The sequence below is a fragment of the Caretta caretta genome, chromosome 9, assembly GCF_965140235.1.
Source record: "Caretta caretta isolate rCarCar2 chromosome 9, rCarCar1.hap1, whole genome shotgun sequence".
Taxonomy (NCBI): Eukaryota; Metazoa; Chordata; order Testudines; family Cheloniidae; genus Caretta; species Caretta caretta.
The window spans coordinates 81,645,523-81,666,851 of NC_134214.1; the positions used below are offsets into that span (position 1 = coordinate 81,645,523).

At 43.6% G+C, this 21,329-nt stretch overlaps 1 protein-coding gene across 2 annotated transcripts in view; it reads left to right on the plus strand.

Moving 5' to 3' along the window:
* The window catches only part of LOC125642670 (vascular endothelial growth factor receptor kdr-like), a 184,419-nt gene that overhangs the window by 137,891 nt on the left and 25,199 nt on the right, over positions 1-21,329 (plus strand). The window contains exons 17-25 of one of the 2 annotated variants that reach the window (XM_048864348.2): positions 1,024-1,159; positions 2,685-2,789; positions 5,254-5,370; positions 9,267-9,355; positions 11,344-11,509; positions 12,172-12,269; positions 13,271-13,393; positions 13,503-13,614; positions 20,958-21,057. In XM_048864348.2, coding sequence (XP_048720305.2) covers positions 1,024-1,159; positions 2,685-2,789; positions 5,254-5,370; positions 9,267-9,355; positions 11,344-11,509; positions 12,172-12,269; positions 13,271-13,393; positions 13,503-13,614; positions 20,958-21,057 — 1,046 coding nt within the window. The remainder of the gene's footprint in view (positions 1-1,023; positions 1,160-2,684; positions 2,790-5,253; positions 5,371-9,266; positions 9,356-11,343; positions 11,510-12,171; positions 12,270-13,270; positions 13,394-13,502; positions 13,615-20,957; positions 21,058-21,329) is intronic. The other variant, XM_048864349.2, reaches the window with a different exon arrangement.

Here is a 21,329-nt window from a genome sequence, read left to right on the forward strand (position 1 = left end):
GAAGCATCCAAGAATGTTTGGAGACAGGCATTCAAATCCTAAACCCCTTACAGTTCTGGTTTCAGCCCATCTCAAATAAGGTTTTCCCTAAAATGTAGTTAGTGAAGGGAGCGCTGGTTTAAGTATTGTTGTAGGATGTTACAGTCTATTGTTTGCTCTCAAGCTGGGCTCAAACCACAAAAGTTCATTATGTTTCCATGGCTCATTTACTCCTTGGCCTCTCTCCTGAGACTCCAAAGAAGTGGGCCCTAAATTAGGTCCAAGGAGTATTTGATAAAGTAAATCATATTTAGGGTTGTTCTTTCTTGCTTATATAAACAAAAAATATGGTACAAGATGCTAGTTCTCTTGTTTGGATGCAGCCCAAACCACAGTCTTAATGTTGATCTTCTGTAATTTGTATGAGTGTTCACCACATTTACAACAGAACTGGGAAGAATCATTCAAGTTCAAGTTTACTCTGTCTCTCTCCAGGACAGCAGAGGTGCTAGACCCAATAGATCTTGTGTCATCATTTACACCTGCATAAAGTGGCCATAAGGGGAGCCCAAATCAGACTTTTCCCCTCAGTGGCACCCATGTTGACACGTAAGCCTGTTTCTAAAGCACGATGCCTTGAGTTGTTAAGGAATTGGAGAGCTGTCCAACAAGGCACTCAAAAATGTTGCTTTAATCTCAAGGATTTCCCACAAGTAGTAGCAGTGTTGGGTTTCTCTAATGTATGTAGAGACTAATGATATTAAGGGACTTTACATCTTCAAGGAATTTTACAAGCATTAATTAGTTAATCCAATCAACACACACGTAAGGCCAGCATAGATAAGTGTTATTTTCCCCATTTTACTGATGAATAAATTGAGGCATGGTGTTGCCAAGATATTTTCAAAAGCCACAGATGGGCGTTAGTGTCAGAACCAGGACTAGAACTCAGAGAGGCCTGGTACCCGAGCCTACGCAAATTCCACTAGATCACACCTTTCTCTCAAGTTACAGCCTGTGAATTGGTTATTTTCCTGTTTTTAGCCGGATGCCACAGATATTAAAACAGGATACCTGTCAATCATAATGGACCCAGAGGAAATGCCCCTTGACGAGCAGTGTGACCGTCTGCCATATGACAGCAGTAAATGGGAGTTTCCAAGAGACAGGCTGCGGCTTGGTAAGCAGTACAGACATTATTAATGTCAAGGATGGTGATATCCTATGGCCTTGAATGTTGGACCATAGCAGATGACAGAGGCTACCCTAGCCCCCATGGCCAGTGCTCTTCCATCCTTGGAGGAGAATTGACAGTGGTTCCAGAGTCAAGGATTGTTCTCCATGGGAGTGGTGCTAAAGGTCTCCTTCAAAAATACAGATGGCATCTTACAAAATGGCTATCACTTGCCGTTGTTCTCAGTGGAAGTGAAACCAAGGTGTCCTCAAGGAAGGCAGTGTCCCTTGGCAGGATTGGCAGCCACCCTCTTCCCCCAGGGAAGAAGGCAGATATTTTGAAAGAAGGCGGGTCTTCATGAAATAGTTTGTAGAAGAACGTTATTCACCTTGTTGACGGAAAGCAACTTTCCATTAAGAGAAACTGACCAAAAAATTATGATTAATGTTTAAAATTCTTTTCAGAACCTACCCATTGAACAAAATCTACTCAGGGGGAGGGGGGAATCCTGGGGGCCAGCAGGGGAATTTAGAGACTAGGAGGGAGGGGAAAACTGGTCTGGGGGGGGCATGTGGCAGCAGAGGGAGGAGGAAATGGTGTGTGTTCAGGGAAGTGTAGGGGTAGGCACGGGATTTCAGAGGAATATGGGTGGCAGGAGCTGGGGGAAACTGGCCAGTTTGCTCTGCCTGCTTAGTGCAGCTCCAGAGCAGGGGAAGCAGTCAGAGTGTCCTGGTAAAAATGACCCTAACTGTTCAAATCAAATAAAGATTTAAAGATGCACACTATATATCTTCTAGTCCAGTGATTCTTAAACTTTTCTACTGGTGACCCCTTTCACATACCAAGCCCCTGAGTGTGACCCCCCTTATAAATGAAAAAGACTTTTTAATATATTTAACACCATTATAAATGCTGGAGGCAAAGCGAGTTTTGGGGTGAAGGCTAACAGCTCGTGACCCCCCATGTAATAACCTTGCATCCTGACCCCTAGTTTGAGAACCCCTGTTCTAGTGGCTAGGGGGAAAACCCAAATGGGACCATTCTCTTTGTGTTTCTTGTATAGTGTTCATGTCTGACATTTTTAATAATTCAAAACAAGCAGCTTCCAGATAAAAGCTACGTTGCCGTGAAGTTAAAGTTGAGTACATGTCAATAACTGCAGGGTGGGAGAGTGGACATTCTTTAGGTGCCCTCGCTGTGCATGTCCTTAATATCTTTGGATTTCTCTTTCAACCTGAACTCTGGGTTGGGAAGGGTTGATTTGGGGATAATTGCATGTAATGTTTTTACCTTTCTCTTATGTCAGCCTCAACTCCAGTTTAAAGCCATTTTTAGCTGGGAAGTATATTACATACTGTATTGTGGGCAGATCACGTGTACATACATCTATTATTGACTCTTCATCTATGCTGTGCCTGGGCTCTGGTGTCCTATATTTTTTGCAAAGCTAAGATTAATGCATGTTTCTCTCTTAGCTGATGCAGACTGTCCTCAGCCCCCTACGGCTCATTCTTGACTCTTTCTTCTCTAGGTAAAACACTGGGTCACGGTGCTTTCGGGAAGGTCGTGGAGGCATCTGCTTTTGGTATCGATAAATCTTCAACCTGCAAAACAGTTGCCGTTAAAATGCTTAAAGGTACATTTCTCTGAGAGCTCTCAGACAGTTCCTCTGGACACACGTGGGTAACAAGGTTTCCAGTGCTCAGCTCTAAACCAGTCCTGAGGACATTGGGTTTGGAAGGGAATGGATTTGCCACATGGGACAATTAGTCGTCATACAGGGGATGTCAACGTGTGGGAAATGACAAGTGGGCTCCACACTATGCCCCTGATGTAGCCTTATATTCCTAGAGGAGGAAAACAGCAGCCTCCATGTCTGTGGGGTTAGGAGGGAAACAGATTACAGACTGTAATTGCATTAGTCTGAAATTGTGTCGAAACCATCGATCCCAGCCCTTCCAGATGTGGAACAGTTCAAGGGGTTGAAAAGGAGCGCTGCCAAGGGAGTGAATTAGGGACAACTTTCTTGCAGTTATTAAAATGAAGGAATGCTTTTACCATCCAGCCAGGCGGGGAGGGGGCCGGTGAACTTGGAGCATATGTTGTTTCCAAATGACATTTACATACAAAGCCTCTGCAGACAGTTTGTGAATAAATACATCATCTGGCATGTTGGGTGCATGGGTTTGTGGGTTTTAACTGGTAACTTGGTTTCTTTTCAAATATACAAGTGATTTTCTTTGGGTGGGGCTACACTCGCTAGCCCAAACTGCCGTATAGTGTTGCTGTGTAATAGTGTTAACACCTTCAGCTCCACAATGTGGCTTTTGTTGCCAGCTGCCTCTCCTGCTCCTCCACTACTCACCCCTCCCCTCAGTGCCAGATTTCCGCTACTTGCCAGTACCAGCTTTCTGTACCTTCTCTGGACCTGCACTGGGCCAATGAGGTCTTCAGATCCCCCTCTCTCTGCTGTTGTTTGTCCCACTCTACACCCCTCTTCAAGACGTGAGCTGAAGTTCCCAAAGGCCCTTGATTGACCCAACTCTCCCCTGGCTCCTCCACCCCACACAGTTTTCTGCAGGCTGCCTCCCAGCTAACCCTGCCCAATAAGTCTTCTGGCAGTGCCTTACACCTTCCTCCTGGCTGCTGCTTCATCCTTCTTGCTTCATCCATGGCCCCCCATCACCACGCAAAATGCCATCCCCACCGTGAATGCAGCCATCAATAAACTAGAACCTCTGGTGAGAATCTATTCATTCAGAAAGGAGAAGGCCCTAGAGGTGGCAGCATTACAGTGATTCCATGAATGTAAATTCCATGAAGCTTGTTGGTATCTCCTTCAAAATAGAAGGCAGAATGTAAATGTAATAGATTGTCATAAAGAATTTCAGATGATGTTCAATTTAAATGTTCTTGGGCCTGGTTCCCATCTCAAAGCCATGTAAATCAGGTTGAACTCCACTGAAGTCAATGGAGTTAAAACTGATGCCTGCTGAAGGAGACTCAGGCTTGGAGTACTTATCTCTTTATGAGGCATAAGAAATGCAAAGATGCTGGGAAATCTGTTCATAGACAATTCTGCAACCAGAAAAAGAGGCTAAGTTTGTCAAAATAAATGATTTGTTATAAGTTATTCACTGAGCTCTAAAGCTAACCCCCAACCGTCAGACACGCAGACTGCGCGCAGTGGTAGGAAACACGCAACAACCCAGCATTATCCACCCCTTTTTGTTTTGTTTGTTTTAATCATGAAAATGATACAAAGACGATAGTAGACAATCACTAGTTACAGTGCCAACCATATGGAAAATATATGGTGTCAGAAGCAGGATCAATACTGAGGAAATGTCCATGTAACTCAGACAAGGCCTAGTACTCAGGAGCTATGGTCCCTCTCCTGACTTTGTGAAATACAACAGAATCTTGTTAGTCTGTGTTTCACATACTTTACAACTCACACACAGACATGGCCACTCTGCCCACTTGTTAAGGATGATTTAATACCAGCGACAGCACTGTAGTGAGGTCTCATATGACCGAGACTTGGTTATTTTACAAAAAGTTCTGGGGTACACTGAGTAGCACACTATGGGGCCTGACTTTCAGATGTGTGAGCAACTAGAGCTCCCATTACTTGGAGTGGTGAGAGCTGAGCACCTCTGAAAAGTAGATCCTGTGAAGTATTATTGCAGAGAGTTGCTACTAAACTGCAATCACCAACAAGCACTGAAAAAAAACATTTTCTCTTGCATTATCTCCTTGCTTTTTTGGATGTGTTTGTTCACTTGCTAAATTTGCAAAATTTAGTTCTTTGCAAAGGTTCTCCCAGTATCTAGGTAGCATTAGAAAGGTTCTACTGCAGGATAATAATCCACGGTGACCCACTGCAGAGAAGACAAGAGACACCCAGAGGGCAAAGTGTTATTCCATTGCAGAAAGGTCACAGCAGGCGGATGAGTTCTTATCTATTTAGGAGTCTGAGAGGCAGAGATAGCACAAGTAACCTCGGTGGGTTTTGTTTTCAAGTATAAACAGGATTTTCTGTGTCCTGTTACAAATATCCTGTTGTGTAAAGATGGCTTTGTCCTGTTTATCTTAAGCAGAATGCGCAACTACAAATGAGTGCAAGGCTTTAATGTCCGAGCTGAAGATCCTCATCCACATAGGACACCATCTGAACGTGGTCAACCTGCTGGGAGCCTGCACCAAAGCAGGAGGTAAGAAACCATCCTCCCACAAAGCATTCAGCAAATCCATGCTCAGTAATTGTGCTCGGTTGCAATAGCAATTCTGCAGCCATGTCATCTTCATGGTCATCAGCAGGGACAGAACAAAGGATATTCTGCTTCAGAAACATAGGCCCTTACTCTTCAGGCAAAAAGGAGAATCTTCGTTAGCTATTAGGGGTCATGTCCTGTGGGAGGGTCTCTATTACTGGGTGTTATTACAGCACACACATGCATGTCTAACTTTCCAACCAATAGAGTGCTAGCAGTGTACACACATGAGCTGGTGCCCAGTACAATACAGTATAACCTGGCAGCTGCCACTGAAGTTGTGTGGGGGGAGAATTTGGCAATGTGTAATTGATGGCTTTTGAATTCCTTCCTAACACATACGTTCCCTTCATTTTCTCTACTTTTCTATCTATCTAAGGTACTTATGTGGCCCAGTATCTGAGCACCTCACAACCTTTTATGTATCTAGCCTCACAACACCCCTGTGAGGTTGGCAAGTACTAATATCTCCTTTTTACAGAAAGGAATATGAGGCACAGAAAGTCTAAGTGGCTTGTCCAAGGTCACACAAAGAGTCTCTGACAGAGCAGGGACTTGACCCCAGGTCTCCAGGATCCTAGCCTACTGCCTAAGCAGTGGAGAATCCTTCCCCTTCTTAGCCTGCCCTTTAAAACAGTGCTGGCTCTCTTTGCTTTATGCTTTTAATTACAGGGTAACATCTACCATCGATGTATCTTCAGTGTTTATGATGAACCTTGAAAACAATCTCCAAACAATGTGGGAGAAGGGTTGAGGACAAAGAAACCAGGGTAAAATAAATGGAGACAGAGAGATGGTGCCCACATTGGTAACTGTCTGAGGAATTAAAGATATCATTTTCCCAAGGGACATCTAGTTGCCAAGCCAAAGGGAAAAAAAGCAATGTTACTAAGATAATTGGCAGGATGACAGGAGATAAATTATCCCGCAAACCAGACATTCACAGTTCACAGTAGAACAGGCAGGAGACAGCAAGTGGCAGACCCTGCCCTAATCTGGAAGCCATGGATTTGGAATCCGCAGGAGCGCTGAGGCAAGAGACCAGTAGCTTTGCAAACCACAACTGACTGGAGAGTCACATTGGTCTGAAATGTTTTGAGGATTTCAGAGGAACAGGCAAGCTATCCCTGACGCTGGGCTGCTGACCTGTGATTAAGGGGGGAGGGAAGTTGTGAGCCATGGTGGCAGTGCCTCCTACCAAATCAAGCCAAGAAAAGTGGGAGATAATACTTAGTAAAATATCAGTGTGATGGCTTGACATAACCAGACGCCCAGAACAGTCTCATGCAACTGTAGCCACTAGCCATTAACGTGAACACTAATATGACCCTAATGTTTGCACCTTATTGAGTTCTAATCATAGCAAGGTCCATGTAAGTGAACGTGATCCTTTGCCTATTGTGACTATCCATTGCTTGAGTGTACTTGTCCCCAGGTGTACTTGTCCCCAGGTGTCCTTCTGGCTGAATAGGCCCTTTTAGTGCTACCTCACTAGTTGCTCAAAGAAGTCACTGCTAAAACCTGGAGAAGAAAGAGACTGGATGTGGAAGGCAGGTTTCCCATATGGCATTACAGAGCACTAACTGCGTAGCCTACAAGCAAGCTCTAGTTTGTTTGCTTTTGAACGATGCCGGTGGAAACTGAAGAAAAATAGCCTAGAGCTCACAAGATAGACATTGGGATAAGAGTTTCCATTAAAATACCATTTCTAAGCACAGGGCTTTCTCATTCTTTGTTAAGTTTTATATAGTTTGTAATAGTACTCTCGATAATTGCTCCCATTAAACGTGCACAAGACATTATTTTAACAATATCTGCCCCTTGCAACGTCACTTTGAAACACCTTGTCAGAGCATCTGATGTTAAGCACTTAGCACTAATGCATGCTCTAATATGCTTTATAATAAGGAACTAAAATATGAAGATGCTGCGTCTAGGAAACATTTCAGAGGCATGAATAAAGCACTTGGTGGCACTTTAAAGTCAGGCCGGAATCTGCATTTCTTCCGAGAATCCACTAGCCAGATTTGACTTTAGTTTCCTGAGACAATGTTCCGTCTGATCTTTTCTTTGCACTGTAAGAAGCCAGCACTGGTTTGGGGGAGTAACCTAACGCTGTGGAGCAGCGGTGGCGGAGGCATCATAGTGATACAGAAGAGACAGTAAAGACCAGTGGCAGGATCAAAGATGAGTTGCAGAGCTATAGTCACCTGGGTCTCCCCCAGCTTGCAGACTTCAGAGCAGCTGACTGCTTGCTGCAGTGTATCAGTTCCTGTTCTGACTGCTCCTCAGTCATAGCCTTCCAGCCCATGCCCTCTTTAGACAGGCTGTGGTGGTGACATTGATATCCACATTAGATCAGCTGGCACCACAGAGGTGACTGCATTTATGCAAAGAGTGGTGCTGTGTATATATAGTACTATATGAACCTTGGGCTTGATTTTCAAAGGTGCTGAGCACCCACAGCTGTAACTGAAGTCAATGGGAGTGGCATGTACTGAGCAGGCCCACGGCGTACAGTGCCTACGTGGTAGCACTTTAGGATCCTTACAGCTGAAAGGCCCTTGAAATATAATACAATGATATTATAGTTAAGTAAAAAACCTCTGGGTTATCTGGGTTATCCATTCCCCGGTGCTGTTTGCAACCCGGTTCTTCCTCATTTTGAGCCAGTAGAGAGATTTCAAATAAAATGTCTCTCTTCCCTGTTTGCTCCCCATCAACTCTTCCCCACTGCTCTGTTTTCAATCCCAGGTTCTCAGACTTATTTATGTCAAACTGAGCCAAACAGGTACACCACGGCACAAGACTGTGTGTGTGTATTTCTGACACATGCAGATAAGAGCTTATTGCTTAGGGTTTGCATGTTCACTGAATGGCCTGATGCAGCCCTTGGCATTTTTCCTTTGAAGTCTGAACTCAAGAGTCTGAATCTGAAGTTTCCAGATGGAACAAGGTTTACAGAGATGAAAGGCTGACCACTTAGGATGGATAATAATAGGTGTTTACATGCATTCTAATCCCATGACTTCACCTTCCCCTACATTTGAGGCATTTTGTGTGCTGCTTTCTAAAACCCAACAACCATGCAGTGGAGGCTAATTGCACAGAAATGCAGATTTTATTCTCTCATGGCTTGGGCTGAAATGCAAAAGCACTTGCAAAGATGTCTAAAAACATCCATAGTTGTATAAAATCAACAAATACATCAAACTAAAAAATACTTTGCCCAGGAATAAGAAAGGAAGAAATCGACATGCCCCTTTGTGCTTCCAAAGCCTTTAGATCAAATATCTTTGCAAACTTTTAGTTCATCTGGTGTCACAAACAAATCTAAATATGTGTTTGTATTGCCTCCCCTGGCATGAAGTTCTGTACAATACAAAAAGATTTACACAGAGATCAGAAAACCCAGAGGGCTGTTCCACGAAATGGATCCCAACAGAAAAAAAAAAAGAATTTAGTAATATGGGGGTTGTATGTTTAATGTTCCTTTTTCTAGAAACGAGAAACAATTTCTTAATATTGGTGTCTGACAGGTAAAGAGGGAGGTAGTAGCTAGGACTCCTGGGTTCTATTCTCAGTTTCCCACCTCTGCCACTGCCTCATGGTGTGAGCCTGGAAAGTCACTTCACTTCTTTATTACCCAGTTTCCTCATCTGTATAATGGGGCTTATAATATTTACCTACTTCACAAGGGAAATCATGGGGCTGAATTAACGTTAAACACTTTGTCCTTCTCTAGACCCTTTCCATGGCAGGAGTGCAGAAATGCACTATGCATATGTTCCACTTTTACATCTGTGAAGGTCACTTTGCTTTTGTTCTCTTTGCAGGTCCTTTAATGGTTATCGTAGAATATTGCAAATATGGAAATCTGTCTAATTACCTGAGAGGAAAACGAGGGGACTTTGTTGCATATAAGGTAAAATAAACAACTGGCTTTTTATGCAGTTGCAAGATGGGCAATTCATGATCATTGAGGCTAGCTGCTTACTATTAGGATTTGTTCTCTACTTGCCTTAGATGGGCCTCAGTTATATCTGAAGGCTGGCGCTTCATCAGCCCACCAAATTCCAACTTGTAAGAGGAGAAGGAAGAATGGACTCCTTCCTCTGTAGGGTTTCAGTCCCTGCCTCTCCCTCACCTCCAGCCCATACTGCATAATCAATTGCAAATGCTCATGGAAACAGCACATTCACCATTATGTGACTTGGAGGAGAAAAAAACTGCTCTGATTCCACTTCCTCACCACCAGCCACTAGCTGCTTGAAAGAGCAGTGGATGGTCTCTCTACATTAGGTATGAAAACACTGGTTCCCCAATCCCATCTCCCTCCTCAGCAGCTCACTAGTCTTGTTGTCCCACAGAGGGCTACACAGATTAGCCACCAGAACTGTTATGGGAGAGGTGAGGTCAGTCCCCTCTTTCCACGAGAAGACTAAATACGACACTCGGATAGCAGCTTTGAGAGCCTGGTTGTTTCAAATCTCAGTCTGTCTAAAAACAGGGACCACTGATTCAAATCCTAGCAGGATCAGTGCAGCCTTTGATCCTTCCCAGGTACGACGCAGGTTATTGTGTGTGGGTTTTCCAGATGTCTCTAATATTTGTGGTCACATCTGGCTCTTCATGGACCCTAAAGCACATATGGTAACTGTAGCCAATTAGTTCATTTTATTATCCATTTATTGTTGTGCTGTGTGATGTTATGATTAACTCATATGCTATGTTACATATTATTCATGTATGTCAAATAGATTTAGGTTGTAGGATCAGAGAAGTATAAGATTATTAAGTATTTACGAGTGATAAGTATTTAATGTGTATCTAAGTAAAGCAGGGCTTAAACACAAGGCCTACAAGTAAGGCCTGTAAGATTTCAGCTTAGCTATACCAAGCCATAGACTTAAGAATGCTTGACAAATTTAAGTGACCAGAGAATGACTCTTTGCCAGTAAGATCACAAGACTACTGGAAAGATGTGCCAATAGGTAATGTGGCGGAAAATCAACCACAAGATCACAAGATACCTTATTGCAACATCTTTTACAACATATGTCCTGACCACAGGGTACATATTGTGTGTAGATGCTAATGAGAATAAGAGGAACTACAACCAACCTATGGAAAATAGGGCACCCCAATATTCATGGGGTGTGGAAATATATATAAGGAAAAAGAGGGTTGACACCTTCATGCACATACATAGAGTGTTAAGTGTAGTCAAAATTACAATATAAAAGAGGGTTCCCTGGTTGGATAAAAATGGGAAAACCCAAGAGACAACCCAGCAGGAACTGTCCCTCTAGCGATGATCTTTTGAGAGGTCCATCGGACACTAAAATATCTCTGAGGATGACTACGGTTATAATTATTGCATAGGTTTTCTTAGGATTTCTATGTGCAGGGGTAATCATCACCTTGCTTGTGACTTTAATAAAACTTATAGTACAGATAAAACTTTGTACTTATGTTTGTGTCTGTGGTCATTACCCTTGGACTTTGTATGTTCCTAGAGCCTCCCAATTTGAGAAAAGCACCAGAGGCAATTTCACTTTGTTGAGCTTGAAATTGCAGCAACCGGAGCCAAACTCATGGCGGTGTAATAGCACGTCACTAAATTCACTTAAATAAAATAAATGGCTACATACCTCATGTAAGAGAAGGGAATTTTCCCTGATGCCACAATTCCTCCTCTCACCATTATTGTTTGTGTGCTATAGTGATCAGTTTTGGTTCCCTACCCAGTGCAGTTCCCTGTGTATTATTTGAAAAGTGCTTTTACAAAACACTTATAGGGACGTCGCCATAAGATCCTGTCCCAGCCTCTGCCATGTTGTTCCATTAAATACCCTGAACTGCCTGGGCATCCCACTTCACCAAGGTAAATCATTTCTATTGGATTTTTAGTCCCAGGAGAACTCTGACCAAGCAGAGAAAAGTCTGGATGAGTCCAACAGTGATTTAACAGAGCTGATCAAGAGGCGCCTTGAGAGTGTGGCCAGCACGGGAAGCTCAGCCAGTTCAGGATTCATTGAAGATAAGAGTTACAGTGACTCCGAAGAGGAAGAAGAAGGTAAAAGAAACCTATCTACTCCTGAGTCCATTGTTTCTGACTAAGCCCTGCCCCAAGGGTCACTTGCTTTACAAAGTCTCTTCACTTGTTGACAAGTCTTGAAGGTCATGGCAGACTCCAACTAGGTCTACACTACAAATGTTTACTGTCATAGCTATGTCAGGTAGGGGTAGGATGAGGGGTAATTTGTGATTTACATATCTGGGCCAGCAATAACCACTAATGTAGGCACAGTTGTGCCACCAACACTGCACTTTTGCTGGAATAACTTGTTTTGCTTGTGGCGGTTGGGGCCAATAGAAGCTGAATGCACAAGAGGCACACTTTCACTAGCTATCCTGGCAAAGCACGGCTAGTGTAGACCTTATGCATTCCCCCTCATGCTCACTACAGAAGGTCTGCAATAACACACATACACACACCAGCTGCTTCTTCTATGGAGGAGGGACGGTAGCAAAATTTTAGCAGAATGTTTGTGTTGCCAATCTGCCCTTCCAGAAAACTCTTCATCTAATGGAGTTAAAAGGAATGTCCCTTTTTTCCTCCCCAAATATCCCTCTTTATGTGCTCTCCAGGATTTGAGAGGTACGGTTAATGCTAGAGGTCTTTCAGCTGTCTAGCCTTCTCCCTCTAGGTTCTCATGTTTCTGTGGTCTCTTGTAGATGGTGAGGATCTGCAAAAGCGACCACTGACCTTGGAGGATCTGATTTGCTATAGCTTCCAGGTGGCAAAAGGCATGGAGTTCCTGGCCTCCAGAAAAGTGAGTTCTATTTCTGCGCCACTCCTCCTTCTTATGTCTTTGTCATTCAATAAACCACAAGAGATGAGCTTCTTTCATAGAGCCATAGCTATTAGAGATAAAGACTAAGTATATTATTGGGCCTGATTCTCCTGTCACTTGTGCTTATTTCACACTATTGTAACTCCACTGAATCTTCTGGTCAAGTAAGGAGTGCCATTGATAGACCTCCAAAGGGAGTCTCCACCAGTCATTGGCTGGAAGCACAGCAACTATGATATGGGACCATAGCTGGACGGCATGAAGAAAAATCAGGCAATGTCATCTGAATTCCATGACAGATATAGAAGAAATCCCTCCTGCCTCCAGGAAGGAAATATCCTTCCACAATGGAGAAAAAACTCTCTGATAACTTCGGAGGAATGTAGTTCTAATCGTTTAGCTTGCTGGTAATTGTTGGTAACTGAATGCCTCACTGTCATTTCAGTCCATAGTCTATAGGTTTTTGAAGAAGTCTGAGTCTAAGCCATGTGCAAAAATATGTTCATAATTGTGGATCTGTCAGATGATTACCATGACAGTACCCAGAAATCAGATTGTGTGCACAGTTTTGCATATGTGCAATCACTCACTTATGGTAATTGCATATGCAAATGTTGGTGTATTGGCCCCTGGGCCTTCTCCTTTCAAAATTTGGCCCATAGAGTTTAATATTTAACTGTGGTGGTTGCAAATCCATTCTGATCTTAGCTGGTCGAGCAGGATTTATTTAACATGAAAAGAGTCTGAGAAATGACCAGCCACCATGTTTCTCAATCTACTTCTTGTGCTGAAGTTATTTTCTTTCTATCATATGGCAGTATATTTTTGGCAGGCTCCCACACACATTTTCCCACTCCACCCAGGTCCAACAAGAGCTCGTTTTTCTTTCACTTTTCAAAGAGTCTCCAGGCTTTTTACTCCATTAGCAGCCTGATGTTCAGGCAAAACCTCTGATTTCACTTGTCCGCATTTCCTCGCAGTGTATTCATCGGGATTTGGCAGCAAGGAACATCCTTCTGTCGGAAAACAACGTGGTTAAGATCTGTGACTTTGGACTGGCTAGGGATATTTACAAAGATCCTGACTATGTACGGAAAGGAGATGTAAGTGAAAAGGACCTGACCTGCCAATCTTCAATATTACTCCCCCTAGGGAATGGGCAGATTAACAACCACAATAACTGGCCATGGGCCACATCTTTTTCATTCTTAGGCAAGACTTCCACTTAAATGGATGGCTCCAGAGGCTATTTTTGATAAAATTTATACTACGCAGAGTGACGTGTGGTCTTTTGGTGTGTTACTATGGGAAATATTTTCTCTGGGTAAGATCATTTTACACTTTTTTTTAATATGATATTATTGTGCAAAGGGCTTTAACAAAAGAGCAAAGGATACTGATCTCAGCTGGTCTGGTGTAAATTAACAGCAATTCAATGTAAAATAGCAGTTACTCTAGAGTCTAGACTGACAACATTTGGCTCCTAATGCATGTTAAAAAAAAATCCCAGATTTTAAATTTGTAACAATCGATACTAGGAGAGTGTGTGGCAAACACAAAGCAGTGCTGCTCTGGATTGAAACATTTTTTTTTAAAGTGGTGAAAGTTTCCCTGTCAAACTATATTTTCCCATGAGAAGTCTGGCTTCAGATCAGAAACCACACAGCCTATAGGTTGCAGAGAATTACGCTATTGTTGACATAAGGGTCTGACATTGCTCGTGTAGACAGTGAACCACAAGGGAATTTTTGTGCATGAGCTAACAGCTACAATGGCAGCTCTTGCCCCAGGCTTGATTCTGCTTCCCCTCAAAATGCTGATGAGTAAAATCAAACATTGGCTGCAGCCATCATGATCTTGACATGAGAACCCGTGCCAGCCTCCATTAGTCATTTTGGCAGCAAACAGGTAGGAATGTGTATTTGTGTGTGTACGCCGCTTGAGAAGGCACAGAATGTTTGGAATGAGGACATCAGTGCTCTGTGTGCTTCATCCTGCCATTAGACAAGACTTCTTAGAAAGCTCAGTCTGGGATCTGGTCCTTACCCAACAGGTAAGGCTGCTAAAACTGAACCACACAATGTCGCTTACAGCCAGTGGGATCCCTCTGTTCCCAAATCCACCTCGCACAGTGGGGCATCTTCTCTTTCCTCAGTGTTGTCCAGTGGCTTCCTAATAAGCATTTCCAAACAAATGAAATCAGTAACCCCATATAGTTAAGCTCCTTAGTTCTAAACAGTCCTGGGTGACCCTCCAATGACTCCAAGTTATAGATTGGCTGGGATTAACGTTGAGCCCAAGATGCCAAATTCAGAGCTGGATGCAGAATTCCCCAAAGTTTGGGACTATTCAGATTCAGGGTTTTGGTTTAGCTCATTATGGAGACTGAGCGCTGGCCGCAGTGCTCAGAACCTGTTTTGAACTTCCTTGAAGCTCAGGAGTGTTTTGGAACTCTGGCTTTGGTTTGGGTTCATCTGTAGTTTATATTAACATGCAAAAGAGACACTTCACTGTTTAAAGTCAGGACCAGGAGTTATTGCTTTCTCCAGAGTCTGGATATGTCTCTGCCCTTGTATCGACTTAGAATTATGGTGCTGTAGTGTAACACATCCATGGCTGCCTAGGGGCTTCACAAGGGTCATTCTGCTACATACCCTTGGGAACGTCACAGTGAGAGGAAGGCTAGAACTCAGATCCTTGAACTCTACATGACCCAGCTGTGGCAGCCAGCCAGCAGACCGAGGGAAGTATATTAGCATGTAGAGACACAATTAATGGGGACAGTCACGCTATGGGGGTATCTGCAAAGACCCAAGTGAACTGGCTGTTGGTGAATGGCAACAAATGCTTCAGGAAGCCCCAATGACGCTGGGCTGGAAACACATCCAACCACTCCCAAGAGTGGTGTTGAAACAGGCGTGAAATTCTGTTCACTGGCCTTTTAATACAGAAAGTGCCAAATGAAAGTCAAGAGTAATAATAACAAAATTCAATAAGTAGATTTTTATTCTTCTGTTTTTATTTACAATGCTTTTAAAAATAAATTTAAGTTACTTTCAGACTGCTTGGTTTAAGTAGCCCCTTTTCTCAATTAAGTTGCTTAATTGGGGCCACTTAAAACAAACAGTCTGAAAGTAACATAAATTTAGACTGTCCTTTCTGAAGCCAGAGGAATCCACTAAATTACACCACGATTTGTCCATCCTTAGGACTTCCTATAATCCTGTTATGATGTAGATCACAAACCACTTTCCTCTTTCCATGGCACTGATTCAAAAGCCGGTTGTTTTCCCTAAGAGGGGTTTTCAAAAGGATCATCCAGGCATGTCCATGGTTTGGCACTAGTCACATCTGCAGCTCACATGATAAATTTTAATTAAGGGTTTCTGTCACTGATTGAACCCTCTTATATAAAAGTTTTACAGATCATTGAGGTCCAGAGAACAGAACGTTATTTGTCTTTGCTGCAGGGAATGTTTTGGCTCCCATCCACAGTCACTGCTTTTACTGGGTCCCACAGATTCCGTACCTTTTAAAAAGAAAGATTTTGACTAGAAAAAAATGCAGTTTGGTTTGGACATAGGTCCTGTCAGGGCCAAAAGTTGAATCGGGAAATAAAGCCCTACAAAATTCCTCTGAAAGGCTAGGCAGAGTGCATTAGTTCTGTTGATGCACAGGTGAACCTGCAGAGGAAGAATTGCTTATCTTGATATTGTAGCTGGTTTTGCTACTAATTATTTAAATGGGGTCAGCACAGTTGGTGGCAGATAATGTATTTTGAAATCAATTACATGGCACATTACAGAATGTCAGTCTCGCCTGGAATTTAAATTTGCGGGGTTTCAAAAAGCAATCAAAGGTAATTATGTAAACAACCAGCATTTGGTAATGTAACATCAGCATCTTATTAGCCCACTAAAATAAAAGTGAGCTCAAAAAGAGGGTTATTTAATATCCAATGCAAGCCACATCTTTGAATGTTTTGAAGAAGAATTCCCCCAAGGGAAATGTCATGTCATCCGAACCCACATTTTTCCCAGCCTTTCCTAGCAGACACAATCCAAATTATTACACCAATACCAGAGTCCAGATGCACCATAATGATGTGCAGGAGTGTTTTGCTCCATACATTTGAGCTCTGAGCTGGCCCCACTTGGTAGGAGGTCAACCTTGGCCAAAAGGTTGCATATCAAGAATCACTCCTCCCTGCCTTCCTGCCACTCTCTTACCACTGTCCTACAGTGGGTGCCCAAGAATGGCAAGCTTTCAAATGCTGAGGGTTCACTTTGCACATTATAACCAGGTGGAGTAGCTGAGATTTTCAGACCAAGTGAAACTCCCCACCTCCTACAAGCCCCAATCAATGTATGTAAATAAAAACAGGGAAATGACCCCAAATAGTCCAAAATTGTTTAGGCTAACAGTGTCCACAGCGCTTACTTACCAGGCTATGGCTTTCATCTTGCCCTTCATGATCCAGCACTTCACCAAGGCCTTGTTCCTTATGATAAACTCTGCTGCAGGGACAATTAGCATAAGGTAGCCAGTGCAGTTTAGCAAAGCAGAGCTGACTTTCGGTCTGTTTGGATTGCTCTTTTGCATGCTGGAATGTACTAAACTTGCAGCGTAAAACAGCTGGGATGACTCATCACTATCTCAGCCATATGCGGCTCCTCCATGTGAAAATCTGCTGGGTGGACAGGTCTCTGCTTACAATAGTGTCAAATCACAGAAATCGGAGTTGAAAAAGGACTTCTAGGTCATGTAGTCCCTCTTTTCACAAATGCAGGTTTGTTGCCTGCAGCATGCTCTCCTGTGTATTGTCCACGCTAGGGCTAAATCTCCCAGGCAATGGGATTCTACCCACTTCTCCTGGGAAACTACTCCACAGTCTAAGAGATACTGAAGACCGGCATTAGTAGTCCTCAGAGCTGCCCTGTATGAAGTATAAGATGGACTGTGTGAAGATGGACAGTTCAGCTAGCATGACAGCTCGGAGGGTCGAAGTTCAGAAAACTTGCATACCAATGTATGTCTCAGTCTAGGTATATTCATTCTTACCTATTTCAGGTAAGCGAGTTAATTCATACTCTAAAGACTTCAAAAGCATTCTGAGGTCCGTGGATGAAAGGTGCTGCTGTAACCCACACACCTCCTGGGTGTGGTGTTCTGGCCCATCTAGTGGCACCGAGACCACTTAGAGTGCAATTAATGAGTCTGCTCTATAGCTTAGCTAACAGCCAGTTGGCTTTTAGATCATCTGGTAGAGGCTCATGCACTAAGCTCCAGAAGTCCCAGGTTTGATCCCACCGACCCGGGTCTGTCGGCATTACATTGCCATACAAGCTAAACATTATCATTCTGATTATGACTTTTATTAGTCCTGATGTCAGACAAAACTGGGAAGGGAACTATAGATGCACAACAGAAACGAATCTCACAATATTTCCAACTCAACTAAAACCAGGGAAACCCAAGAACAGATTGTTTTGTGACATTGCTGATGGGATTTCTGTCCCCATTCACAGACCAAAGGACTTCAGATAACTGTGGCCAAGTGACTCTAAGCTGCCATAGACTGCCTTCCAAGCCGATTCAGTGAGCTCTTTGCTACTTCCACAGTGCCAGCCCTGCAGTGCATGATATCAGGGTTCAAGTGGCAAGGCCCATGCAGTTAAATTATTTGGGGAATAGTCACTTTTTGGTACTCTCTCAATTTCTAATATTTCTGCATGGCTTGTTCCCGCCCACAAGCATGCACTAAATGATGGCATTCCCAAGGTTGAAGAAAACAGGAGATCAGGCAGGAATGTTATAGGAAGTAAACCACATACAGATTCCTCAAGAGCTGGACCCAGATTCAGATTCCATTAAATCCCTGCTGTTCAAAACTGATTAAATGTTCTTCCAAACTCTTCAGGCCAGCCTCAGGGATGCCAGACTATGAAAAGAAATGGCTGTGTTACAGATTACAGCCTCTGCTGGGGAGGAGGGAATTCAGAGGTGCTAGGAGGAGAAGGCGAATTTCATATTCTTTTTCAGGGAAGGGATGGGAATGCTTTTTAAAGGTAAACTCAGCCTCTTTCTCACACCCCTTTTCTTTCCCCCCAGATGGATGAAAACCTTAGAGAACCCTACAGGGCCTTGGCTGTAGAATCTATGATGTCCAAAAAGGCTCATAGGCCCAGATACTCAGAGATATTTAGGTGCCTAACTCCCACTGATTTCTGGACCTTTGCTTCTACTCCACTATCATAGTTCCCTTGACTTTGTTCCAACACTGAATTTCACCCAGTCGGCCTGGATCCTTAATAATGAACTAGGGACCTTTTTAGAGCTCTAGGCCCAATTTAAACTCTGGTGTAAGCAGGCGCAACTCAGATTGACTCCAGTGGGAGGGATACCCACTAATTTATAGTCCTCTTCAGCCCAGAAGGGTCTCTGAGTCCCTTTGCAATCTGCGTATGTGGTCTTTGGCTGTAATTTCAATCACAAATGCCACACAACAGGCCGTAGCTGGCTGAAAATTCCCACTCTCCAATTCAGTGAGGGAATAGGATGCGTCCCACCATATATAGAGAGAGTCTCCATCCCTGTGTCTGTGCATGAAATAGAACAGCACTGAAGATGATTTGTATTATGTAAAACAGGACAAAATGAGGATTACTCTTTCTGTCGGATGGCTGCTGGGCGACCCATGTGAAATAAGCTGGTGGCGGCAATCCAGTTCCTACTGCGTTTACGTCCAAAAATGCAGTCACAATTGGCACCAAGTGCCTCCCTCCCCTGGCTGGAGGTTAAGGATTGGATGGGCCTGGAGACAGAATTCCCCTAGAAGTGGTTCTTCCGGGTTATGTTTGAGGCACATTAAACAGGGAACAGCAAGGAGGTGGAATGGGGAGTTTGCCCTGCTGCGGGCTGTGATTTCCCTGTTCTGTGGATAAACAAAGGCCTTCCGTCTCCAGGCTGTCAGACCAGCAAATTGAACTAGTATTACATTCACACTGAAACAGAAAACAGGGGTGAAAACCTAGGTGCTATTGGAAGAAAATGAACATTTCTCACAGCAGGAGCGTGTCTCTGCTGTGCTTGCTGTTCTGACATAGAATTAACTTCTACAGGGAAAACAAGGGCTAAAACAGGGCAGCTCAGCTCACTTATATACTCTCCTTGCCCTGACAGTTGCATTAAGGAGCATGATTTATTTGTGTGCCTTGGTTTCCTGGTCACATTAGTACAGATGTCATTATTGGAGGCATGGCCTCACAGGCTTCTAATGAGAACAAGGGGAATGTGGTGAGTTGACACAGACATGTTTCCATGCATTTTACCTACAGTGTGTTTGGTTCATCTGCTAGCCAATCGGAACTTAACGTAACAAGGGTTTGGGCCTTGCCCAGCAACCTTGCTTGGGGTTTTGGTCCTGAGCGAGTGGCATGAGATCATCAAGTGGGGAGTGAGAGCCTTGCACCTCTACCAATTCCTCCACCTCACCAGTAGGGCTGTTGATAGACCCCACAGGGATGTATTCCCGGCCCTCTGGCTCCAGAAAGGTTAATCCACTTAGGTCTGATGCAGGGATCTCAAGAGGCAGAAGCTGAAGTACTTGAGGTTCTTAGGGGAAGAGTAAACTATTTTCTTTCCACCAGTTCCCAGGGGGACCCTAACCTTCAATTTTTCCCCGTCTGTATTTATAATGGGCCAAACTCTGAGGGTTCTTGGTCATTACTCGGTGGAAGTTTTGTCTAAGGACTTCAGGATTCGGCCCAACATGTGCAACACTAACTTGGCTTGAACAAGAGGAAGAAGAGTTCAGTTGCATGTCTGGGCGGGGTGGGATTTAGCTGACCTATGGTTCCCGTGGCCTTTGTGTCACATGGCTAAAAGCCTATAGCACCCCCCAGCCTTATTCACCTGAGCAGCTAGTTCCATGGATGTCACAGGGACTGAATGGGGCATTACTTTGAAACCAGAATGTATCTAGGTAAACTAGAAGGAACCTTTCTTCTTAACCCAGGAGATTATTTAAGGCATGAAACTGACATGCATTTTGCTTTTGTTCTGCTATGTTTCATTTCTGGGTGATTCTGACCCTGGTTTTAGTATGAATGTATTGCTCAACTTGACCAGAAGCTAGAGGGAGTTCCTGTTCTAATGACATTTCTAGAACAAAGTCCTATTGGGTGCTACTGTGAACTGAGCTGAACCTCCACACCCATTTAGGTTTCATCACTCATCCCTGAAAATATATGTGTATTGTGATCCTTTAGGAGCATCAGAATGTGCCAGACAATGTAGTGCTTTAGCTGAAGTTATTATCATGAAGGGCTGATATTTAGCAGATGGATGCAATTGGCTTTGGACCTAGAATTCATGTATTTTTTGTGAAGAGCCTAAAGATGACTTTCAGTGGGACTTAGACACATAAGCGTTTTAAGCAATTCAAATCTCTTTTGTAAATCTGGCCCACAATGTTATTTCTACAGTCAAAGGGCCTTATCTCGAGAGATTCTGAGCACCAGCAACTTCCATTGCATCAGCACCTTTTAGGATCAGGCTCCAAATTTCCAGCTAGGCTGGAATGCTCAGCAATCACCATTGCTGTTTTGAATTCAGATGGACAGTGACCAAGCCAGCTGAGGTCACCCTCTCTGTCTGTGCCTGCAGGTGCCTCACCATACCCAGGAGTGCAAATTGATGAGGACTTTTGCCGCCGCCTCAAAGAAGGAACACGGATGAGATCGCCAGAATATTCCACTCCAGAAATGTAAGAGTTCTACTCCCGGCCATGGACAACAGACAATTTAACCATCGTAAAAGGGACTTTGATTTGTGTGTTGAGGTGGGGGGAGGGTTTGTCAGATTGTCTTTCTTGTACCCCATTTATTAAATTTTGGGGTTGTGCCTACCCCAGGCTCCCTGACACCATAGACCAATAACAACAAACCATCAAGTCAACTGTAGGGCCAAGCCGTCGATAGGGCAAAGGGGTTAATAGATCATTTCAGGCTAGTTGTGGTGTATGAAATCTCAGTTCAA